The sequence below is a fragment of the Tachysurus vachellii genome, chromosome 6, assembly GCF_030014155.1.
Source record: "Tachysurus vachellii isolate PV-2020 chromosome 6, HZAU_Pvac_v1, whole genome shotgun sequence".
NCBI lineage: Eukaryota > Metazoa > Chordata > Actinopteri > Siluriformes > Bagridae > Tachysurus > Tachysurus vachellii.
The window spans coordinates 22,467,746-22,493,131 of record NC_083465.1 but is presented as its reverse complement, the minus strand read 5'-3'; the positions used below and the strand labels follow the sequence as shown (position 1 = coordinate 22,493,131).

Below are 25,386 nucleotides of genomic sequence, written 5' to 3'. Positions count from 1 at the left end.
AGAGTAGACAGTGATTAAAAGAAATCATCCAGCTAAAGAAACTATCCAGGTATCTCACACACTCACAGGTATCATACAAACAAGAAATAAAATAAAGCTTTCATTATTGTGAAAGCTTTATGCCCTTTAACTGACCTCTCCAGTGAAACTAGATGTCTGGGTTGCAAGAATAATGCAGCTGATGTGTATGTTTATGTGCTCATGTGTGCATGTGTTGGGAAAGACACATTATGTCAGTAGTCAAGCTTATGGCCCTAAATCAGTATTAACACTGACTAGATACCATAATTCTTGTTCACAAAGCAAGTGCCATGAAGACAAGGTTTGCAGACAATGATGTGGAAGAACTTGAGAGAGTCTGCGATGAATTGGGCCTTAAACCTCTTCACACAAAATCAGACCAAATCAGAACAGATTTTTTTTTTTTGTTTTGCAGCTTTAAATCTTATGAAAGACAGAATCCAGCAGTGATCTTTATGAATACAGATTAAACTACTATGACATTCCAAGCTTGGCTTTTTGAGATGTTATTCTTGAATTTATCAGTAGATGGCAGTATTGCGTGTTTTGTTTTTTTTAACCACAGGCTAGATCCCAAATGGCTTTATATTGTAAATGAAGTGGGCTAGTCAGTGTAAAAGCCATTATTCCTGATATAGGGCACATATTTAGGGCACTAGGGAGTAGTTTGGGATTCAGCCTGCTATGTACCACTAAAACGATCATATCTGGAATTTAGATGTTGCTGCTGTTTATGCACTACGTTTATTTTTAAGTTTTAAGTGTTTTTGTTGTTGTTGTTGTTGTTGTTGTTGTTGTTGTTTGGAAGACAGAATACATTGTCGTGCTTTACTTTTCCAAACCACGTGCTTTACTTTTCCAAACCACGTGTTTTTAGTTCCGGTATTTTTGGGGTTTTTTGACATGTCCGTTACTTTCGCTATTGTCCTCCAGAATGTTAGATAGTTAATGGAATAAACTGAGGTTTAAATTAGATTTAGATATACGAAGGAGAAAACGTACTGTAAGCTTTGTTGGTTGCTTGCTGGTGAAATGGTGAAGGTTGTGATCACTATGGTGATTGTTTTGTCCACACTGACACGTGGGAGCGTGTGTTCTGTGTCAGAAACCATGTGGCACACTGCACATTCATCCTTTAAGAGTCTGGCTGATGATGCTCACTCATATCTAATATCACTTTTGGGTAAAAATTCAGTCGACACTCTACTAAAGGTAAGAAGACCTGATGTTTCTCTAATGATTTGCACAGACTAAATAGAAAAGTGTCACTCTAGCCAGTTTAGATTCATTATAATGGTCCACTTTATTATTTGCACTTATTATATAATGAAAGGCACTTTTTTATAGGTACATTATTTTTTACAGATGGTGGTGGAAATTCTTAGTGATGCAGCGACACTGATATGTTAGTGGGTGTTTGGTGTAACAGGCACAAAAACATTGGACATTGCATTTTTAAAGCCCAATTCTAGGACCAGCCTAAAGCTTTTGATTCACTTGAAAGTCTACAGCTAGAAACTGGAGCTCCTCATTTCAATATACAGTTTGTTTAGTTTTTAAAAGTTTCCAGGAAAATGAATCAACACTGAAGCATCTGATGGTCATAATACTATGTATATAATTATATGTATATAGTGCCAATATAGTATATAGTTCCAATATTCAACTGCCCGGGTTTAAGTGATCATGTTCTGATCTGACTGTAGTGTCAGATTTGTGGTTTTGGCTATAAGGAGTATAGTGTTCAGTGTATAGCAGCTGGAAACCATTCGTTTTCAATAAAAGCTGGTGACTTGGGCTTCAGTAGCCGTTGGAAGTGGATGTGTCCAGCGACACGCCAGTTGAGAATAGTTTAAATTCATGCAAATATGCAGCGACTAACAAAAGGAATGACGACAGTAAAGGGTGAAAATGATCCACACATTCATTCTCCTTCATCTTGTTTGAAGAAAGCCGTTCTGAATATCTAGTTGTGCCACCCATTGATAAGGTACTACTATGTATGTTGTGTGTTTTAAGATGCTTTTCTGCTCAACGGGTTTGTAAACAGTGATAATATGGGTTATCAGAGTCTTCCTGTCAGTTTAAACCATTCTTGACCTTCTTTTTCTTCCCTTTATAACCTTTGTATGTTTTTTCCTAGTTCAGTCGAATAAAAGTTTCATGTCAGATAAATGATCTGGCCAAAATAGTAAATTGCATAACATTACAGTATTTCAGTAATTACTTTTTCCAAACAGATTTGCAGGTCACATAATCTACATGTAAGCTGTTTGACTCCATGATGAAAATTGGATTCCTATTGCTCCTAGTTCTAGGCCTACAAATATCAGGGAATATGTGAAAGCGAGAATGTTCTATAGGTAATGTTGTCTTTATTCCTTAAAACAGACCGTGAAAGATGCCATAAAAGTGACATCACATGCTGCTGCTCAGGCTCTGAATGTAGTGGCTTCATACATTACAGATTTTCTGGGTGCTGCTGGAATTGATGGTGAGTTTATACTATTATTGTTTAAGTATTATACTAAATTCCACACAACCAAAGCATAAAGCAACACATTCCAAGCATAAAGTGGCTTTTATCAGAGGAAATCATGTGCTGTTGTCTGCTCAGACGTATGGTAAAAATGAAAATATTAAGTTGATTGCATATTTTCTATATTAATTGTGTGTTTAAAATTTTAAAATCACATGGATCACACAACTTCATCATGCTAAAAGTTATGAGATAAAAATGAAATGAAAGCTTTGGGTTAATAATGTTTTTTTTTTATTCTCTCCAGCCAAACTGCCTGTAAAGTACTTCACCCCTGAAGGTGTGGTCTTTGTGGTGCAGTGGGCCTTGCTGGCTGTGCTTGGATACTGGCTGCTGTCCTTGGCAGTTTGTCTGATTGCTGGTGTTGTAAGACGGACTTTGTTTCTGCTGAAAGTCATCGTTGCTGTTGCCGTGTTCGGGCTGATTGTAAGTGATGGTGGAGCCAGTGCTGAAACCACAGCGATGAGACTAGCTGGCCTGGTGCTTGCTTGTGTCCTGCTGGGAATTGGACCTTCATATTTTAGGGGAGACGCCAATGCCCACCTGGAGAAAAAAATAAAGTTGCTGGAGAAACGGCTGAGAGAGGTAGAGAGGAAGAGAAAAGAAGAATGAGAGCCACAAAAATTCAATAAATGATGTAGTTAAAGGAACAGGAATGTTGAATCTTTTGTTGCTGAATTGGATGTTAGCACATCATTGACTTAGGAGTGTGTTAGTCTTTTTAAGTGTTGCTCCAGACATGAAGTGACTGACATGTTAGAACAGCAGGAACATAAAACGTGTAGAGTCACTCAGTAAATATGTTGGAAAACACTAATTAAGGTGTGGATGTTGTGGGGTTTGTTTTTTTTATTGGGCAAACATATATATATTTATCCAGTTTCCTGTTATATTCAGAAACATTGTGTATTTGGGGTGCATTTTTGGTCTTTAACTTATGTTTATTTTATTGTGTACATTTCCATTTTAAAGAATAAACATTTGTTCTTCTAAAACACTGCATAATTAAATAAGAGATTCTACTTTTTATCCAAATTTTACATGATTTATGAACAGGTTTCTCTTTCTGACGTGTATTAAGAATCTAGAAATATAATTAAATAAATAAATGTCCTCTTTGGTATTCTGTCGTGGCATTAATTTTTCGGGTTGTCTGCATACCTGTCCTCCATCCACCCAGATTTCTGTTAGCACAGTATCTTAAGAATGAGTGACTTATGAGTAAGGATGCGGATTTATGTGGAATTTATCTAATTTTATTTATTAGATTTAATCTTATTTATATCTAATGTTACCAGATTGGTCACCCATCTGTTCTAGCTTATTATAGCTTATGTTAGTTGTTTATATGAATCCGGTCTACCAGAGAAACAAAATAGTGAACAGTATGACTCTGAAGTTGATGCTGAAAGAAATAATGCACATACAAAGACATGAAGAAAACATGAAAGACCTTGAATCCAGTAGATGCAGTCTAATATAAATTATGATCAGGTAGAACATTCAGTCTTCTAAAAAGCACACTATGGCCAAAAGCTGGACCATCACACCTATGTGGGCTTTCCCATAATTGTAACTTCAAGAATCACACAATTGTCTGGAATGTCTTCATATTCTGTTACATTTTAGATTTCCCTTCACAGGAACTAAGAGTTACAAACCTGTTCTACCACTGACATGTCTGATGTTGGAGTGGAAGAATTCACGTGGCTTTCATGGAGCCCTGACGTCAACCCCACTGAACATATTTTGGAACAAATGCTTGAATACTAGGCCTTCCTAACCTAAAGCCCTCACCAATACTCTTGAGCATGAATGAAAACAAATCCATACATCCACATTCCAAGCTCCAGAATTGGCCTTTAAATGGGATGTTCAACAATATCAGGTCACGTGTCCACATACGTTTGGCCATAATGTGTCTAGTCATTAATAAAAGAATGACCTTTACTGAGTTGTGACTGCAGACCAGTGCATCCTTCTCGTCTTGCCAGCAAGGATCCCTGGCCATTACAATTGGTGTATCTGTAAAAGTGTAAGGTATTATGTATTGTATATTATGGAAAGTGGCATGTTCATGCGAGCTCAAACTCACTGAAGCCTGCAACATCAATCAACGTATTTGGGTGATATGGCCAAGGGCAGAATTCTTAAAATGATTGCTCAGCTAAAAATAAAATTTTTGGAGACACCCATTTCAAATAATCATCATACACATGTTCTTTAGGTGTTTTTTAGAACACTTCCAACTTTGTCCTCCTAGGAAAATGACTCGCTTGTGTAAAGGCAATATTAAATTATTATTAAAGCAGCCAGTGTCTGAATCGATTGGAATCCAAAAATGGTACCAGTTCTGTACTCACACTTACTGGCCAAAGTTTTAATCCGTACCCTTTTGTGCAAATTCAAGTTGATGTGATGGATTGATGATAGCAATTTGGCTTCACTTAAATATTCACTGCCAACGTGATGAATGCAGACACACTGAATAGAGCTCTAGTGAGAATTTAGAATACATTAGTTGCAACTCCAAGTTTAGAAAGACTCTCTGCCAGCCTGATTCATGCAATATGATTTATGCGGTGCTGTTGGTACAAATGAACTACACACCATGGGAATGTGTATGTTCTGTAATGGAGAGGCATATCCTCCAGGGTGTACCTCTAACTTGCATACACGCACTGACGTAATCAGCCTGTTTGATGAGTTATCCAGGAAAAGCAGACATGTCTGTACATGACAACTTTCGTTCTGTACCTGCATTTTTTGTCATGCTTTTTCTTGGGAACCAGCAATTTACGCTTTAGAATTGTTGCAGTAAGCAAAGTAGCACATTTCCTCCTTCTACACCAGAAAAACGAAAGTAAGTAAAATTTAACCACGTATAAATGTATGTCTTGTAAGAGTAGTATAACTATTTGAGATTGGTGCTAATGGGTGGTAACCTAATATTAATCTGTTGTAGTTTCCAGCTGATTACCAGAAAAACGATTGTTACCTACAAGGTTTGTACTCACTCAAAAAATCATTCCTTTAATCTGTTCATATGCTTATTGCATGTGGTTGTAGACTGTTGTCATCTAAACATCAGATCAGATTTCTCTTTCGTGCATGTCATGTCATGATTAGTATGCAGTGTTAAAGAAATATAACAGCTTTTTCCTGTAGTTACTTTACTGCTACTCTAAAACTAACTAATTTTGCAGTCTATACAAATTAAGGGTGTACAATCTCAAAGGTACACTGTGATTAAGAACTTTTACATGGCAATATGACTGTCATTACTTGTATATCAGTGAGCAAACTATGGAAAATGCTTTTTGGCTGTCTTTTGTCTTTCAGGTTTGGGCATGAAAATCTAATTGTCATATTTTCACTCTTCCTCGTGGTGCCGTACCTTTTCCATAAAACATGTGGGTGCTTTGGATTCTACTCTTAACTGGAAACTTTATCACTGGTAACTGTATAGCTAATAAGATTTTTTTTAAATCCTACAAATTACTAGAGTTTAATTCTTAACCCGGGCTGTACAATTATCAAAATGTAATACTTGTTTTGTCATCACTAAGTGAATGCAAAAAAACCCTGCATATTCAAGCAAAGTCCCAGTTTTTAGTTAATAGCCCACCATGAAACACATTCATATATAAAGTATATTCATAGTAAAATATTTGTGCTGTGTTATGATACTGGCTCTAATTTGGTTAGTGCTGTATTTTTGTTATTCCTATAAAAAATGAACAGTTGTCTGCCACTCCCATGTTGAACAAGCCTGAAGCAATCAAGTTTTACTGTTAAATCCTAAAAAAGAGCAAGAGCATGTTTTCTCACCGTTTTTTACTGTTGTTGAATATCTTACTTATGGGAGATCTGGAGTAGAAGTAGTGGAGATAGCAAATGTTGGATTTACAATTCCAGAATGCAATGCAGATATACAACACCGTTGCAGTGAATTAATGCAGAGTCTCAGTTCAGCTCGATGGGGATATTATAAGAAAGTTCAAAAGTTTGGAACCTGGTGTGTTTGAGCAGAGTGTACAGCTGAGGTTGTTACAGAGATGGACAGAGTAAAGGACTAATGTGCTGCTGCATCAGTCACTTTAGGTAGAGATTAAACAAAAGCTAAAAATCCCATTGGCACCAGAGTCAGCATGTAGTCAAATAGCTTTGTGGGTAATGCAAGAAACTGTAAGAAAGACATTTGGAATGACATCACAAAGAAAGAGGGGGCATGGTGGCTTAGTGGTTAGCACGTTTGCCTCACACCTCCAGGGTTGGGGGTTCGATTCCCGCCTCCGCCTTGTGTGTGTGGAGTACTCCGGTTTCCTCCCCCGGTCCAAAGACATGCATGGTAGGTTGATTGGCATCTCTGGAAAATTGCCCGTAGTGTGTGTGTGTGTGTGAGTGAATGAGAACGTGTGTGTGCCCTGCAATGGGTTGGCACTCCGTCCAGGGTGAATCCTGCCTTGATGCCCAATGACGCCTGAGATAGGCTCCCCGTGAGCACAGGCTCCCCGTGACCCGAGAAGTTTGGATAAGCGGTAGAAAATGAATGAATGAATGAATCACAAAGAAAATGTGATATTTGATGGCAGTAAAAATTTATTATAAAAATTAAGTATAAGGATTTTTTGTAAAGACTGATATGCAAGTTATTCTGGGAATATTTTTTTACCTGTAGAATCATTATCTCGGCAGTAAATTATAAAGTTTTATTATTTTATTCTCTCTCCATAGAGTCCTGGAGCCTTGATGTCAGTCATTTATCTGTGACATATGGCCAACAGCTAAGTATCACAATGATGAGTGTTACTGATAAATTAGAGTTTACATCTGTGAATAAAGAGCAGTCGTATATTATCTGGTCCAGAAATGCCCAACCAAAAAAAGGAAAAGTGATATCATCAGGTGAAGAAAATCACTTTGTGATTAAGTCTGTCACATTTGATGATCAGGGAAACTACACACAGTGGAACCTCTGGGGAAAAGTGGGTTCAGTCCATTTAGTGAAGGTTCTCTGTAAGTTTTTTTTCTTGTATTCGTTTCTCGTTTTTTTCTTATATGATCTTTTGCCATTCTTTGTCTTAATTTCTCTAAGCAAAGCTTTCATGATTATAACTTGCTTTTTAAATAAGAGTCTAATAATTAACCTCTTGGCTGCTTTAAAAGCTAAAAGACGTATCCAGGGTTGCGTGCCTGGTAAAAATCTGAGCATTTCCATGGACGGCCTTTCAAAGGATGACGTTAAACTACAGTTCTTCGGCAAAGATTTCAACCTCACACTGGTGGAGCACGGTTTGCCAGTGGGCAACAACCAGTTCGGATATTGGGGACGGATCCACATAACTTCCAAAAGTATACAAGTTCTTATTGTTGATGGTTCGGATGTGGGGAAGTATATACTCAGTGACCATGAAAATAATACGGTCACGATCATCATTCTAAGCATGTTCAGTAAGTTGCTGAAGTTCTTACAGCATTATATTTTATGACAACAGTTGAGAATGCTTGGTGAGCATCAGCTATAATGTCAACTAACTACAGAAATACCAGTTTAAATATAGTGTATGCAAATTATATACTGTAAACAAATACTGAAAAGCATACATATAAGAAATTTAGGTTAAAAAAAAGATTGTGAGACATTTGTTCAGATCTGAGGTCCACTGGTGCATCATAGTAGACTATGAACTCATAGAAGAGTTGAGTTGTTCAGTGTGGTTATTAATATACCAAATACTTATTTCTGCCTAGTATAGTACATTGTCTGGGTACAATCAAGAGACGCAGACATATGATCTACCAGGAACTTGTTTTAAAAGCATTCAAGTGAAAAAATAGGCCGTTAATAGTCCTGGGGCTATTGTCTGGTTGGAAAACAAGAAAAACTTATGAAGCTGAATAGACAAATATTTCTGTTCTTATATTGCAAGTAAATGTAAAATTAAAATGTCTTTATATACATACTGTACCAAGGGTACCATTTAACAATTATAAAATATAATATATAATATAATTTATATGTTTCTCCCCTCCTTAGACTGTGAACTTCAACCCACTCAACTGAAACGGATACACGGCCAGCAGTTGATTATCAAGCTGCCTATTTGGTATAAGAAGTTGGAGTTTAGCTCAGAAAAAGAAAAGCAATCTGTTCTCTGGCCCAGTTGTGCTCAGCACACAAGGAAATATGTTAAAGGATCAGGTTATAAAAGACAATTTATTATTAACCCTGTCACATATAATGATCAAGGAACCTACACAAGGTGGAACTACAGGGATCAAGTGTCATCTGTTTTTAAACTGGAGGTTTTCAGTAAGTGACATACAACGCCCTTCTTAAACCTTGTTTTAATCTTTGGCCCTTTCACTTTTTTATGCAATGCTTTTTCTAATCAACTCTAATACTACCTCTCCTAATTACCTTGAAAGCTGCAACCCATATCAAGGATTGTGAAGATGGTAAGACTTTCACAATTTCACTGGATGGCCTGGCAAAAGAAGACGTCACACTGCTTTTCACCAACGAAGATTCCAATATCACTCTGGTGGAGCACGGCTTACCTGTGAACAACTCACATAATCACTTCTCAGAACGGATCCAGGTGACTAGCAGTGATATCCAGGTGCTCAATATTGGTGTCTCTGACATGGGCAACTACACACTCACTGATCATGAAGGTCGCAAGGTCAAGGTCATTACTCCACACTTTGTCTGTAAGTTTCAATAACTAAAATCATGACTATAATATAAAATTCATAAAATTAAAAAAAAAAAAAAAGTATAACTATACTCATGGATATAGCAATTAACCTATTTAAGATCTGTAGAAAATTTGTATTAGAAAGGGAAATAATCATGTTTGGATATTTTTAATAGGAGAAAATGCTGGTCCATGCTCAAATTTTAAGAAAGTTATTAATATTTACCATCAGCATTGTTCTGTGAAATATAAAGCATTTTTTTTTTGTCCATTTTATTTATGACTGTTAAGACTTTTAATCTCTTTACAATGCAAACATAGTGCAAACATAGAGGGGGAAAGTCTTCTTCTACTTTCAGCTTTACCCGTAAGGGTTTCTACAGCGAATCATCTGTTTCTACCTAACTCTATCCTCTGCATCCTCTACTCTCGCACCAATTTTCATGTCCTCATTTAACACATCCATATATCTCCTCTTTGGCCTTCCTCTTGACCTCTTACCTGGCAGCTCCATTTCCAACATCCTTCTACCAATATAACCATCTCCCTCCTCTGGACATGTCCACACCATCTCAATCTAGCCTCTCTGACCTTGTCCCCAAAACAGCCAACCTGAGCTGTCACACTGATGTGCTCGTTCCTAATCCTGTCCCTCTTCATCACTCCTAAAGAGAACTTCAACATCCTCATCTCTGCTACCTCTACCTCCGCCTCATGTCTTTTCCTCACTACTACAGTCTCTAACCCATACGGCATAGCTGCTCTCAATACTGCCTTATACACCTTACCTTTGATTATAGAGGGGGAAAATAAAACACTATTTACTATATTAAGCCGCAAACAGATTTTATATTTCAGACTGATGATATTCATAGTCCAGAACCTGATGAACCAGTATCAGGATGTGCTTATTGACATAGACGTCAAAGCACTTGTATAAGTCTCTCTTCTATAAGTCGCTCTAGGGCATCTGCGAAATGCCTTAAATGTAAATGTAAATGATGTGCTTCCTCTTGCTAAATGATGTGTATGCAATTGACTAATAAATAAACTGTTATTGTTGGTAAAATAGGAATAAATCTCATTGAGACATGCTGTTATCGGAAAATAATAAAAGTTTGGGATGATAATTTCATTTTACCCACAGTTTTTTCACTATTATCCTATAAAAGCAAGCCTTGTCATGTTTTATTCCTTACTCACCTGTAACATTATTTTCTGATTGAACATTTTTTTTTTTTTTTTTTGCTAGTTTGCTGCTGTCTCATGATTTAACCACCCTTCTCTGTCCTTCTCTGTAGATAAGGCAAAACCTCTGCTAGCTCTGCTGCTGTTGCTTTTAATACCCGCCTTGATTTGCTGCTGCTATGGGGATAAGATTTATAAAAAATGCACCAGATCCACAACCACCACCGCTGCAAGCACCACTATGAGTGCAGTGAAGACTGAAAACCAAAATCCACTTCTTGCAGACAAGAAGAAACCCAAAGCTCCTGCAGGCAGGACACCGGTAACACACTAGCACACAACACAGTACATGATTTTTTTTAAATAAATATGAAATATACAATTTAAAGAATAAAGAATAAAATAATCTAATAAAATATCAAATTACACTTTAGTGTATATTTTACCTTTTTGGGTGTTTCCTTTTTGTTTCTTTTGTGCAATTCTATCTACAATGGACTTAGATTTCGAGACATGTGAGGAATTACAGCATACTGTTAGAGGAACATAATCGACGATTGTTGGTGTGAAGCGTCCAGACACAAGGCAGAGTTACTAGTGACACCTAAAAGTTGACAGTTTTCCATTAACAGCTTTGCCAATGTTGGGAATTTTCCATTTTTTAATGTCATGTTTTTTAACCTATTGTAGTTACACTTAAACCTGTGTAATGTGAATATAAGTCATTTTCTCAAAAGACTGTAATTGTTTATGCTGCTTGAAAAAATATATCCTTAAGCTCCAAAAAACTGACTTTTTGCTTTTTCTGAAGATGCTCTCCTATCAGAAAAAACACTGACTATAAGAAAGCACTGACCCCCAAGACTACTATATATATATGAATGGATATGAATTCCACCCTCATGTATATGATTCTTTCTCACTCTTATTCTCTCTCCCTAAACACTTCTATCCCCTCTATCTCCCTTACAGGTAAAGCAGTCTCCAGCCCAAAAATGACTGATGTCCAGATCTTATTGGATTTCGCAGTAGAAATTCAACATTGCCATGGGATAGAAGTCCACCTGTATTTTCTTTCAACAGCCTGCATTTCTACCTTATATTGTTACATGGCCTTACGTGGAAAACTGGGTTACCCAGACACAGTGTTGTTCCAAAGGTTAGTTTTATTAGTGTAGTTTAGTCAGTAAGCAATGGACCTAATAGTTATACATCTTATAGTTTTTACATCTTTTATTGTTAATAAAATTGGAAATAACAACAATTGGATGAATTGTAAGTCACCTAATGCTAACCCTAGCAGTATTGCTAACTAATATGTCTCCATTCATCTACTGTATAATTGCTAATATGGATAGATGTATGGATGGACATTATTAATCCCCAAGGGTAAATTTGTGAAATTTATATAATCAATTCTAAAAATGCTGCTTCTCGTCCCTTTATACTGTTATTTTTATGGTTCTCAGTACAGCCCATTGTACATTATGGAAACCAAAAAAATTATGGAGAATACATTGTACCAGAGAGAAAAGCAATTACTTAAGTGATACACAATTGAATTGCTTTTCATTTGTGACCTAAACAAAATATACCATAATGAAAACGGAATAAAACAGACAATCAATCTGTCATATGGACCCATACTTTCAGCCCTTAGTGCACATGTACAGTTTAGTTTTTCCTAGACACAAAGCAAACAAGCAACAGGATTCTGCTCTGTACTGGTGCTTAGGTAATGAATTAAAAATGAATGTTTGCTATCTTTAAATCCAGAGTAAAGTTTTCAAATAAATTATCCTCATGTTTCTTGCAGTGTCTTATCTTGCGGCTATATTTCTTGTTAATTTGCTGTCAGGACATGTCACTATAAATGCTCCTTAGAAGAAGATATATCCTAATCCACTGTGCTTCATTAAATATGTAGAATATGTGGACCCTTTCTGTGTTATTTCTCACTTATTTCTCTGTGTTATTTCTTCTCATACATTTTTTTTAAATGGTTCAGGTAAAAGAAAATCATTTTGTGCACATGGTTTAGCAAATGGATTGACTACAAAATACTAAAACAATTAAAACTAAAACACTAACTCGTTTTCAATGTTACTGTAGATCTGGCAGAGAACACAAGGGTCGCCCAAGCACCCAGAGGACACTCCACACTTATAGTAACCTGTGCTTTGGATCAAACTAGGAACCCAGGAATTGTCATGAAGTAATGCTAATCACTGTGGACTTTTACAAACAATTTAACTCTGATTCCTGCATTTGTGTTAGAAAATGCAGATATTTTATAGGCAGGAGGACAACCAGATCCTGGGGGTTGGTTCTGTTTAATTGTCCCACAGTAGTAGACCAGTTTATGCAAGACATGGTTCATTCTTTGTAGTATTTTTCAAAGCTCATTTATATTCTTGGGTATGCAAAATTTGATGTAACATTTAATGGTGTTCAGACCAGGTCTGGTATCAACCAGATCAGGAAGGTGTGGTCACAGAGGCTAGGCCTCACCTATCATCATGAAAAGTAAAACACAAATAATGAGCAAATTAAATAAATATTTACTTTTATCCACTGACCTCAAAATGACTACAAAGGAGACACGTGGTGTGTTGCAGTGTTGGGTTTAGCCTCATCTCAGATTGCACAATCTCTCACAAACTGGATTGAGCGAGCATAATTGGCAGGTGCGTGTTGCTATCTCTCTGTACATCACAAATATAATGTTTATAGCCACTTTTATTATACATTAAAATAATGAACAACTGTTAATCACCACTTTGAGATTTCTCAATGCATGCAAACCTGCATTTCACATTTATTTTGCTGTATCTCTTACATTTTTCTGAAAGTATACATATTCCAGAAAATTGTGTAAAACATAAACTAACATTCAAGGAAACATATGTTTACACATCAAATACAAAGGTTGGCCATTTAAAATGCAAGTTTTGTGTTCTTTTTTGGCCAAAATGTGGTACAACACTCCGTTTTTACTACATGCGTTTTATCATGCTTTATATTACCTCATTTAGACCCTCAATAAACAATATTCTCTTAAGCAAAAATGAAGCTTCATACATGAGAAAGGGATGAATATTAAGAACATTAAACTAAAGAAGAGCTTCACCCCTTGTGTATCATCAGGCAAAAGTAATTCATCACCAAGCTTCATTTGCTTTTATAACAGATAACAGATCCACCAGAAACTTATAATAATGAAATAAATCATTTGCTTAAGTCCAGTACTTTGAATCTAAACAAGTTTAAGGATATCCTCCATTAATTAATTGCCATTATAGACTTCAAATTTCTTCATGCAGCACATGCATACGACTCTTCCTTCACTGTACACTAGTTTATGTAGGCTGGTTTTAAAATGCTGAAAAAAAGGGACCCCACTTTTTTAAGCTGCTTCTATATTGATTTTATTTCAAGGCTGGTTGTGTGGCTACAACATTTTGGATAATTATAACTACAGTGATTACAAAAAAAATTGGGTGGGGGGAAGGAACAACATTGTGGGCGGTGGTGACTTAATATACCAGTGTTGTGTAAAAAGAAGGAAAATTGCTGTTTTTAAGTTAATTTTTTTGTTTTGTTTACTGTTAAACTGTTTATTAATGTTTTTCACAAAGATGGATATTTCAAATACTTTCTTTTGCAAGACATAACCATTAGAGGTCACTCAGAGACCATAAATGAATATGGCTGAGCCTAAGATTCAATACTATTTAATGATATTGCTAGCTATTGTTTGCATATGTTTTTATATCTAGATGTCACTACTTTCTCCAGTAGTTAGTTAGCAGCTTGGCCTGCTTAACTTATATATATATATATATATATATATGTTTTATCAGAATTCACTTTCTCTCCATGGTCAGAAAATTTGACAGCAATTTTACATGAAGTGCTTCATGCTGTTTTGTTTTTACATTTTTATATATATATATATTATATATATATATAAATGTAAAAACAAAACAGCATGAAGCACTTCATGTAAAATTGCTGTCAAATTTTCTGACCATGGAGAGAAAGTGAATTCTGATAAAACTCCCTTTTCCTGAGCATATGTCTAGAAATATAAATAAAGTAGAGTCCAGCTGATCAAACTTGGTTAGATAAGCAGTCATATTCTGCCCAAAAAGACATCCAATCTATGTTTCATGTTTTTATTTCTTTCGGTAAAATGTCCATGTTTTTACAGAGTGCACAAGGCGTAAAAAGGCTTTCACAGCAGTTCAAGCAAGCAAGCAAGCAAGTTTTGTATAAAAATGTCTTGCATCTGCAAATTGGAGACAAACAGTCTATCTCCAGGGTAGATATATTGATAGATGTACAGTACACATTTTTATCAGTAGTGATAAATGTCCTTCTACACTAATAAACTCCTAAACACCAAAATGTTGCCTAAACATGCATAAAAGATAACATGGCCAGATTTATAACTGGCTGGTATAGAAATGTCTATACAAGATAAACACTAAGAAAATAAGACATAAAACCAAATGGGATATGTTGTTAGTGGAAAGATTGTTAGGGTTAGGGTTAGGGAAAACTGGAAAGAATGATGTGTTTATGGAACATTCCTATGAAGGAAAACATTTTGGAACAGCTTTACATCTGATACCAGTAGAGACTCATCCAAAAACGATAAATAAACCTCTCCTCACATCTGCCATACAAGTACCTGTACAGGTTTCAACAAAAACTGACGAAAATAGTGTATAAAAACAAATAACCAAGAGTAATTGGATCTAAAAACCGAGTATACTGTATACTGTAGGATAACAGGAATTAAATATGCCTATCAATAGGATTAAAAAAATATACATACATATGGTGTGTGTATGCATATATATGTGAGATATACACATATGTAACCTGAGCTGGGTTATTGAAGATTATAACGGAGCATTTTGCTTAAAAAGGACTTGGTAATTAGCCAACTGAGCATCTAGCCGCTCTTATTTAATTAAGTTTGTCCTTCATCTACAAAACTACATATATCTTAAACATTTCTTATTATATTTACTCATTCAGTACATATTCTTAACAGAATCACATCATTATCATGTTCAGTAAACATCAATTGCAAAGGAAGAACATCTCTTCTAAGGAACCCTTCAAAGGCAATCCAACGGTTCATCAGTTATGGTTAAATTAGCAGGCATACGAGATTGTAAAGGAGGATGGAAAATCTACAGGAAGTTAGAGCTTGAGTCCTTTCCCATGCTGACATTGAATTGCACAGCAGAGCCAGAGGAGGTAAGGACATTTGTGCCAGTGCCTGGAGCTGGAGGCTGTGGCACCTAGCAGGGAAGATTAAAAATAAAATACTGAATGTAAAAGAAAAAACAGTCAGAAGGATGAGGAATCATTTAATATAATTTTTATGACTTCTATGTCTTCTACTCCATCACCATCATGGAAATTACCAATACCTTGTCTGCCATAATAAACCATTATAACGTCTTTAATATCATAAATACATATACACAATATATATGGTTCTATACCACTCCAATGTAAATCCCCAAGAACTGCTTTTACACCAGTCACACTATATAACCGAAACTATGTAGATGCCTAAACATGACACTCATGTGTGTCTTGCCCAAATAGTTGCCAAAATTAAAAGCATATTGAAGCAATGTGTCTTTAGATCTTTAGCATGAAGTTCATTATGTTATGTCATATTATGTTAGAGTTATATAAAGAACATAAATGTAAATGAAGTAATGCAGGCGGTACCTCAGGCTGTGGAGGTGCAAGTAGTGGAGTTGAAGGAGGTATTTCCCCTTTAACTGGCTCAGAGCCAGCAGGAGCATTATACATCACTGGTGCAAGACCCTGCAAACACAGACACAAAAGGACAAATTTTAATGTACATATTTGAATTTAAACAGAGAAAATGCATACTAGAAAGCAGTGGGGGACAGTGTAAAATAAATATGCAAATAAATGAAGCAGAATTGTACAGCAGGAACAGGTTGGTTGCAGGGAGGACCACCCCATTGAGGAGGCTGAGCTGGAGGAAACCCAGATGCAGCAGGGTAGACAGGGTTATAGGGCTAAAAAACAAGTAGATAAATCCATTAAAAATGCTTTAACACCAATATTATATTAGTATATTGTGTGTTTACTATGTTTATATTGCTATTTGTTCCATTTAAGGAAGCTATAGATCCCTAAAGTCAACAGAGATAGGCTGCATGTATGAAGTGTGTGTAAGTGTGTGTGTGTCTTACAGGGTTAATGGGCATAGCAGGTGATGTGGCAGGGTATCCACTGTACGGTGGTTGAGGAGGAAATGCGGGATTGGGAGGAGGATAAACAGTACCCTCACCTACAGGAGGGTAACCAGGAGTATGGCCCTGAAAATGAAGTTTTATAATAGCTTTACAATATGACAGAGAATTATACTTGTAGTAACAGAGATATTTATATTGCCACTTGTTCCAGTTAAGGAAGACATGGATCTCTAAAATCAAGAGATGGGCTGCATGCATAGGATATTCACTTGGAAGTAGTGATCTATTATAATTAATAATGTGCCATCAAATTCTTCACTTGTCATGTAAGGACTGTGTGTGTGTCTTACAGGGTTAGGGGGCATAGCAGGTGATGTGGCAGGATATCCGCTGTATGGTTGTTGAGGAGGAAATGTGGGATTGGGAGGAGGATGAACAGTACTCTCACCTACAGGAGTGTAACCAGGAGTATAGCCCTGAAAATCAAGAACAGAGATATTGTAAGAATTTACAAGCACCAAAACCTGTTCAAAAGATTTCCAGTGCCATCAGATAGTATGTATTTTATATAAAAGAGTCAGCTTAGCTTGAAAATATTACAGAAAGATATTAATGAAAAATACACTTAGTAACCACATCAAACATACATCCTTAGAAAAATAATCATAATCAATCATACACTGAACAAAATTATAAAACACAAACACTTGTTTTTTGCCCCATTTTTCATGAGCTGAACTCAAAGATCTAAGACTTTTTCAAATGTACACAAAAGGCCTATTTCTCTCAAATATTGTTCACAAATCTGTCTAAATGTGTGTTAGTGAGCACTTCTCCTTTGAGCAGGTGTGTCTTAGCCCGACCACAATAAAAGGTCACTCTAAAATGTGCAGTTTTTAGAGTACACAGCACAATGCCACAGATGTCGCAAGTTTTGAGGGAGCGTGCAATTGGCATGCTGAGTGCAGTAATGTCCACCAGAGCTGTTGCCTGTGAATTGAATATTCATTTCTCTACCATAAGCCGTCTCCAAAGGAGTTTCAGAGAATTTGGCAGTACATCCAACCAGCCTCACAACCATCCATGACCATCACCTTCATGTTGCAGCATGATCACGCACGGATCCATGCTGCAAGAATCTGTACACAATTCCTGGAAGCTGAAAACATCCCAGTTCTTGCATGGCCAGCATACTCATCGGATGTGTCACCCATTGAGTATGTTTGGGATGCTCTGGATCGGCGTATACGACAGCGTGTTCCGGTTCCTGCCAATATCCAGCAACTTCGCACAGCCATTTAGTGGACCAACATTCCAATCAACAACCAATCAAGAGCTTACAGAGATACATTAGTGTAGCTAAGACCAAGCACGTGTAGCTAAGACCAAGCGATGCTTCCTGTTAAATGGCGGTGCATGCCACGCAACACAAAAAAATTAAAAAGAATGACAGGCTGGCTTTTTTGTGGCAATGAGGGTGTGCCAAAGGTTAGATAATACAAAGGCAGGATTGACGTTTTGTGTTTCTCCTTTTCAAATCCTATTTGGGATTGGGGGAGGTAGGTTTGCAGAAAGACTAAATACTTCATGTGTAGAAGCGTTACATGTACAGTTCATCCACCCAGACCTTCAATCCACCCAGATGTCTTAAATAACACAATCAGTGCAAACAGATTTGGGGTAAAAAACAACATGTTGCTCATGCATCATGAATTGTGTGTTACCGCTGTGGGAGCTGCAGGATTGGCATAGCCTGGCGGAGGCCCAGGTGGATTTATCTGGTTGTCATACTTCACAGTGGCAGTTGTAGTGTTTATGGTGGTAGTAGGTTGGTTGTTCTTTCTACATGTCTTCTTTCTGCAGTAACAGAAAATACAGGGTGGTATACCTAGCAAGATCAGCAGACTCATTAAAGGACCTGCACTCACTCCCTCATGATGATCTGAGAGAGACAGAGAAAAGAGAGAGAGAGTGTAAATACAAAACATAAAAAAAAGAAGTAATGAAGCAAGCAATGAAATATGAAACATTATGAACATTTTTGGTTCGTCAGACTTGTTCAATTTTACTTTTATTGTAGTTTTAATGTTATGAATATCGGTTGAATCATATGTCATTATTGATATATAGTGTATCATTTTGCCTGTTTAGTGTTTCATACACACTCCCTCAGTCAATCACTGGTCTGTTATGGAGTCATCTCAACTCCACCCACAGGTGATGGACAGCTAAATAAAGGGTCTATCTAAGTGTGTGCAGGGGGAAGCTATGGAACTATGGAAGCTACATGGCCTTTACATTGTGTGATTTTATATCAGGACAACAAGAGATCATGATTATTCAAATAACAATCAGGTGCAGAGCCTATTATGAAGATGAATAGCAGCAGTGGTGTTGGTAAACACTGAAATGGCTAATAAAAATCTATCCAGGAGTTAAATATAATAATATTTCTGGGATAATTTTCCAAGTATTCAAGTCACAATCACATTGTGGTTGTAGTGGTGTGAAAAAGTTTTGCCCCCTTCCTGATTTTTAATTTTTTTCACATTTTAATGTTTCAGATCATCAAACAAATGTAAATATTCAAAGATAACCCAAGTAAACACAACATGTAGTTTTAAATGAAGGTTTTTATTATTAAGGGAAGACAAAATCTAAACCTACTGTGTGAAAAAGTGTTTGCCCCTAAACCTAAAAACTGGTTGGGCCACCCTTAGCAGCAAGAACTGCAATCAAGCGTTATCTCAACTTATCTTTTGTCATAACTTGCAATGAGTCTGTTACAGCACTGTGGAGAAATTTTGCGCCACTCGTCTTTGCAGAATTGTTGTAATTCTGCCACATTGGAGGGTTTTCGAGCATGAACCGCCTTTTTGAGGTCATGCCACTGCATCTCAATAGGATTCAGGTCAGGACTATGACTAGGCCTCTCCAAAGTCTTCATTTTGTTTTCCTTCAGCGATTCAGAGGTGGATTTGCTGGTGTGTTTTGGATCATTGTCCTGCTGCACAACCCAAGTTCGCTTCAGCTTGAGGTCACAAACAGATGGCCACACATTGTCCTTCATACTTTTTCACACAGGGCCATGTGGGTTTGGATCTTGTTTTCCCTTAATAATAAAAACCTTCATTTAAAAACTGCACATTGTGTTTGTGTTGTCTTTGACTAATATTTAAATTTGTTTGATGATAAACATTAAAGTATGACAAATGAGCAAAAAAATAAAAAAAATCATGAAGGGGCAAACACTTTTTCACACCACTGTATACTGTATGTTAGGGCTACATAATTAATAGTACTTTATGATTACAGTTTCGAATTTAAGATACACAGTTGATGGTGAGTTTAGATAATTGGTTCATTTTTTTTTACTGGTGAAACGCAGTGATATGCTTTACCTGTATTTGGTTGACCCTGATTTGTTTGATATTTAGATTTTCAATGATCTATTTTAATTAACATGTCTAAAGAACGGTATTTCTGTTTATTTCGTGATTAATTAAGGTTTCAAGAAGAAATCAACACTATGAAATAAAACAACTTAAATAACGGCAAAACATCTTAAACACATTAAAACTATTTTAACTTCTTAACAGTATTCTTATTTTATATAATATTCTTATTTTTTATAATTATTTTATAATTTTATTATTATTATTATTTATTTTCAGTATTCTTATTATAAATAATTATTGATTATTTTCTCAAGCAGCTTTATAAAGGAGCTTCATACAGGAGCCTTTTTTGAAATTCCCCAAATAGGCCAAGCTCCTCATTGCTCTCTCCAACAATGAAAACTAATTGTTTTAAGTCAAACGGTTTACCTAAAGTAAAAACTGATCATTAAAAATCCCGTTCATCCAGAAAGAAATTCATACTTGGACAATAACTTCACTTATTTTATAGATGTACTTTTAAACACACACCATTATTGAAATCTCTTTACAGCAGACATATTTTTATATTATTGGTATGCCCAAAATTTACTGGTAGTGATATGAAAACTAAATCACTATATAATAATAATAATAATAATAATAATAATAATAATAGTTGATACTTGATTAGCAATGGCTGTAAATCAATACAGAAGATTTGCCACCTCACAAGTCCAGGGTCTAACGTATTGTAATCACTTGAAATATTACAGTAAATAATTTAATTAAAAAAATTGTTATGAATATTCCAAAATGCTGAAGAGAAACTCACCAACCAAGTTCATAGAGATGATCTTGATTTTGCGATTTAGACGATCACTGAGTGTGTAGCTGCCAACATCTGACACATTGACATTGAGCAACTGAATGTTGCTACTAGTCACCTTGATACGTCCCATATAGTCAGGATGGAAGTTGCCCACAGCTGAGCCACGCTCCACCAGAGTGAGGTTTAAATCTTGGTTTGAAAAACGTAGCGTGGCATCAACCGTCGGAAGACCACCCAGATAAATGTTTAAGGACTCTCCAGCCACACAATTCTGGATACTTCTTTTAGCTTTTAAAACAAATAACAGAGATTGTATTAAATAGTAAAAGAAGGATATTAATACCAGTCCCTAATTCAGACAGTAAGAATGAAGAATATTTACATATTTGCAGTAAAAGATAATACACAGTGCATAACACAGAAGATAACATATGCTTACAGAATACATACAGTAACCTTGCATTAGCAATCATGAACCAAATTCATTTTAATTGAAAATATTTTTGAAGCTTTTGCACTCAACTCTACTCAGTAGCATTAAATGATCTGGTTCAAAGTTGTTGTTTTTTTTGTATCTAACCAGTAGGGCTGCAATAAACGATTATTTTGATAATCGATTAATAGAACAATTAATCGACCAATCATCGATTATTGTCAGTGTCATTGACGATTAATCAGTAAGTTTTGAACGATTATTCAGCTTTTTCAATTGGTTAAAACATTGTGTTACACATATTCTAACTATAATATAAAAAAAGAAAATCACTTCAGCTTTTGAAATGGTTGTTTTAATGAACTTTGAGCCAACTAAACAGGTCATTCTCTTCTTAAGCACTGTTTAAATATTCTGTTATCTTTTAATAAAAAAAAATTATTTGACACAAATGAATCAGCTGCATTACAGACAAAAAAAAAGTATATATATATATATATTTTTGAATGTAAACATCTCTTGGCAGCAGTATAAAGAGCTTCATTTGTAAAACAAGTGTTCAGTTTAATGAAAAGCAGTATGTAACAGTGTCCTTTCTGCACTGGCCTTTTTTGGATTTTCAAATAAGTGCTGAATTAAAATGAAGAAAGGTCAGCATATCAAGCATATCAGACCATGTTCACGTGACAAGCTTGCTCTTTTTTGTGAGCAAATGTTTCCTGCAGCAGAGTTCACAAAGCAAGTTCTGCCTTGCATGTATTGCACACAACTGCATTTTTGGTTGGAAGTTTTGTAAAACTTTCCCACACCTTGCTTGTTCGCATTCGCTTGCACTCCGTCATAATTTGCGCTTCTTTTAAAAGTTCTCTTCTACCACATTTGTTAGGGCTGCATTACACTCTAGCGCTACAGCGCCGTAGCGGTCAAATCGCGATATTGCAGGCCCTTACATTAGGACACGTGAGAACAAACGACTACTCGACAACAAATATATCATTCATTCATTCATCTTCTACTGCTTATCCGAACTACCTCGGGTCACGGGGAGCCTGTGCCTATCTCAGGCGTCATCGGGCATCAAGGCAGGATACACCCTGGACGGAGTGCCAACCCATCGCAGGGCACACACACACTCTCATTCACTCACGCACACACACACACTACGGACAATTTTCCAGAGATGCCAATCAACCTACCATGCATGTCTTTGGACCAGGGGAGGAAACCAGAGTACCCGGAGGAAACCCCCGAGGCACGGGGAGAACATGCAAACTCCACACACACAAGGTGGAGGCGGGAATCGAACCCCGATCCTGGAGGTGTGAGGCGAACGTGCTAACCACTAAGCCACCGTGCCCCCACAACAAAGATATTTGTTGACAATTTTTTATTGTCGACGTTGTCGACAATGTCGACTAATCGTTTCAGCCCTACTAACCAGTGTTTAAATCCACAATTTGATTCCAAAATCATGGAATTATAGATGCATACGAATATTTGTGTTGTAAATTTTTTGTGTTGTAAAATTGTCATTTTTTTAACATTTATTTTCACTTAAGATTTAGCTAGATCCATTATCTTATAACAATATTCGTCTGAATTTGCACTACCAATTCTGAAACCTGCAGAACAAATGTCACATTTACGCAACTTAATACAACTCTCAACCAACTCTCAATACAACTCTCAATCAGCTTACAAGAACCATAAACACACAAGGTGATTAATTCTCTAGCTAGGAAGAACGTTAACTCATCTCCGCATGTCTGTGTCCCTTGCTTATACTGTACATTCTTCTTTCTGCATCAGAACGCAAATACACGTTAACACAGAAGCCTAAAGTCACTTACCAACAACCATTAATAAATGGATGGAAGTCTTTTGGTGCCAATAGTTAATTAGAGTGTATTTTCCTTGATCATCATATGTGACAGAATGAATTACAAATCTTTTGTCGCTGTTACTTCCCGATACTGTTCCCCTTTTAGTTATGGAAGCTTTGGACCAAAGAACATCTGTCCGTGACTCATCCACAGAGATAAACTCCAAACTCACAGCATCATCCGGCAACCTGATACTAAGGGTTTGGCCGTACATCAGTTCTTCATAATAGGTTTTAGTCGTAGTAAATGCAGCACAGTAGTCTATGTGGAAGGAGGGAAGGAGAGACAGAGAGAGAGAGAAATTTGCATACTTACTCCTACCACACTATAATGCTAATAAAATTAAGAATAACAAAATTATAGAATCGCTTTTGTAATCACTGTTACCATAAAACATTTTTTTATTTGTAATACTAATCAGAGAATTTAGTCCTATCGTACATTAAATGATTCTGTCTCTCTAGAGGATTATTCATGGGCATGCATACAAATGTGAGAAAGTCAAACAAAATTTCTTACATATAATATGAACAGCTAAAAGAAGGATCCATAAGCCTTCCATTTTTCTGTGAATGAAAGTGTAAAATGTTAAATCTGAAGCCAGCTAATCACAATGCAGGACAATGCAGTCTTGTGGAGTCTAGATTAACATGTCTAGACTGATCCAAAATAGGAGTTTTAAAATTGTGTTAAGCAAAATTGTGCATTAAGCAGAAAAAACGTGCTTTTTGTAAAATATCTTTTCATTTTTTTTTTCCATTTCATTTCACTTTATTTGCTCATTTATATTAGTCCAATGGTGTGAGAAAATAAAAATCTCAAGTTCTCAATGTTTAAATAAAAGTCTCAGACCTAAGAAATTCAGTCTAGACAGAAATTTACCCCCACTAGTTTTGTTTTTATTTGCACACTGTGCAGTCTCCTAGCTTTTAAACCACATCCTATGAAATAACACTTAGAAAAGCAGAAACAAATCTTGCTGTCACATGGTACAGAGAGATAACTAGACAAATCAGCATTTACACCATAGTAACACAGAAACTGTACAGCAGTGTTAATTATTAGAGCTTATAACTCACCTGAGATTCGGGAAAAGGGTTAAATTCAGCAACACTAAAAGCAATTAACTAAAAGTATAAAAATAATAAAGAATCAGAAATACAGTCTGGTGTATAAACTGCAAATACACTGAAACAACATGGTAACATTTACAGCAGAAAGTCAACAACATGGCGCTTGGCCAAAGTAAATAGATCCTCATACTCTATGGATACTTGCTTTTCAGTAACGTTGATGTCTTCATTCAGGCTTCTTTTCTTTTTAAGTATTAAACCATGCTACTACTTGCATGCAGTGTGTATTTGATGAGCGGTATAACCTTTATATATAAAACCTTGAACCTTCAGACTGCTTCAGCGTCTGTTTGTTACAACAATCTCTTGCACAGACCCTATAGAAAAACACCTCTACTCACGCCCAATCCAGAAAATGGCGTCATATTGTTTCCAGCAGTGACGTGAGTCTACAAATTAAATGCGTTTGCAATTCACTACATCCATTGGTCTAATTCGGGAAGGAGGATAAACGGATGTAGTGAGATGCGAGTTTTTTAAGGTAAAGATCGATACAGGTTTACTGTATATGTTTAACGAGGTATTTGTTGAAAGAAAAGCTTTTTGTTCAGTAAAATACCACAAGCTTTTCCACCCAGTCTCCATACACACTAACCACACTGGTATAGAGCAGGCTGCTGGCAGGCAACACACATACAGCACAATATATACAGTACTGGATATAAGTGAGGAGATATTTCTACAATAATCGCTTTTAATGACCCTGGAGGTATCTTTTAAACCATCAAAATATGAAGAGTATGTTATATTCAGAAGGAGAAAACACTAAACTTAGTTAAGGTTTTTTTTTAGTTACAAATTAATTTTGCAAAAATGGCAAACTACTGGATATCATGGAAGATGAGTTTTATTCTAATATGCAAAAAAATGCATAGAAAAACAAAAAGCTGACAAATAAATAAAACAAAAATTAAATACATTGTAATCAGTTATTAATATTTTGTTAGTCTATCCTTGTTTTTGATTACAGCAGACATTTTCCTTGGCACTGACTCGATGAACTTTGTGTGTAATTT

General features: G+C 36.1%; 3 protein-coding genes across 5 annotated transcripts; 2 read left to right on the top strand and 1 right to left on the bottom strand.

The window, feature by feature from the left end:
- Positions 1–718: 718 nt before the first annotated feature.
- tmem109 (transmembrane protein 109) lies at positions 719–3,683 on the top strand. Its single transcript, XM_060872974.1, has 3 exons — positions 719–1,233; positions 2,413–2,515; positions 2,808–3,683. Exons 1-3 carry the CDS (start codon positions 1,054–1,056, stop codon positions 3,170–3,172), a joined length of 648 nt encoding a protein of 215 aa, XP_060728957.1. The 5' UTR covers positions 719–1,053; the 3' UTR covers positions 3,173–3,683.
- Positions 3,684–5,279: 1,596 nt separating this feature from the next.
- On the top strand, positions 5,280–12,250 carry LOC132847558 (uncharacterized). Of its 2 annotated transcripts, none has more exons than XM_060872957.1 (9): positions 5,280–5,423; positions 5,526–5,565; positions 5,903–6,017; positions 7,298–7,579; positions 7,730–8,014; positions 8,601–8,876; positions 8,993–9,277; positions 10,566–10,774; positions 11,425–12,250. In XM_060872957.1, the coding sequence occupies exons 3-9, from the start codon at positions 5,972–5,974 to the stop codon at positions 11,449–11,451; spliced, it is 1,410 nt and encodes a 469-aa protein (XP_060728940.1). In that variant the 5' UTR covers positions 5,280–5,423; positions 5,526–5,565; positions 5,903–5,971; the 3' UTR covers positions 11,452–12,250. The 2 variants fall into 2 exon arrangements, with proteins under 2 accessions (XP_060728940.1, XP_060728941.1); XM_060872958.1 differs by having other exon boundaries at positions 5,282–5,423; positions 5,903–5,973.
- Positions 12,251–14,768: 2,518 nt separating this feature from the next.
- Positions 14,769–24,698, bottom strand: LOC132847559 (DNA-directed RNA polymerase II subunit RPB1-like). Of its 2 annotated transcripts, XM_060872959.1 has the most exons (11): positions 24,516–24,697; positions 24,317–24,364; positions 23,757–23,803; positions 23,205–23,498; positions 20,925–21,209; positions 18,437–18,654; positions 17,063–17,188; positions 16,710–16,835; positions 16,440–16,532; positions 16,213–16,311; positions 14,769–15,770 (listed from the first exon to the last, which is right to left on the bottom strand). In XM_060872959.1, exons 3-11 carry the CDS (start codon positions 23,797–23,799, stop codon positions 15,660–15,662), a joined length of 1,395 nt encoding a protein of 464 aa, XP_060728942.1. In that variant the 5' UTR covers positions 23,800–23,803; positions 24,317–24,364; positions 24,516–24,697; the 3' UTR covers positions 14,769–15,659. The 2 variants fall into 2 exon arrangements, with proteins under 2 accessions (XP_060728942.1, XP_060728943.1); XM_060872960.1 differs by lacking the exon at positions 16,440–16,532 and having other exon boundaries at positions 24,516–24,698.
- Positions 24,699–25,386: the final 688 nt, after the last annotated feature.

What these genes read in the sequence shown, in the direction of transcription:
- LOC132847558 (XM_060872957.1), top strand. Translation starts at nt 5,972, where the DNA reads ATGTGGGTGCTTTGGATTCTACTCTTAACTGGAAACTTTATCACTG. An exon ending in CATTACTCCACACTTTGTCT is followed by an intron (nt 9,278 to 10,565) that starts GTAAGTTTCAAT and finishes CCTTCTCTGTAG; the next exon opens with ATAAGGCAAAACCTCTGCTA. An exon ending in CTCCTGCAGGCAGGACACCG is followed by an intron (nt 10,775 to 11,424) that starts GTAACACACTAG and finishes TCTCCCTTACAG; the next exon opens with GTAAAGCAGTCTCCAGCCCA.
- tmem109 (XM_060872974.1), top strand. Translation starts at nt 1,054, where the DNA reads ATGGTGAAGGTTGTGATCACTATGGTGATTGTTTTGTCCACACTGACA. An exon ending in CAGTCGACACTCTACTAAAG is followed by an intron (nt 1,234 to 2,412) that starts GTAAGAAGACCT and finishes TCCTTAAAACAG; the next exon opens with ACCGTGAAAGATGCCATAAA. An exon ending in GGGTGCTGCTGGAATTGATG is followed by an intron (nt 2,516 to 2,807) that starts GTGAGTTTATAC and finishes TATTCTCTCCAG; the next exon opens with CCAAACTGCCTGTAAAGTAC.
- LOC132847559 (XM_060872959.1), bottom strand. Translation starts at nt 23,799, where the DNA reads ATGGAAGGCTTATGGATCCTTCTTTTAGCTGTTCATATTATAT. An exon ending in ATCCTGCAGCTCCCACAGCG is followed by an intron (nt 17,189 to 18,436) that starts GTAACACACAAT and finishes CTTGATTTTCAG; the next exon opens with GGCTATACTCCTGGTTACAC. An exon ending in CTGCTATGCCCATTAACCCT is followed by an intron (nt 16,533 to 16,709) that starts GTAAGACACACA and finishes CTTGTTTTTTAG; the next exon opens with CCCTATAACCCTGTCTACCC.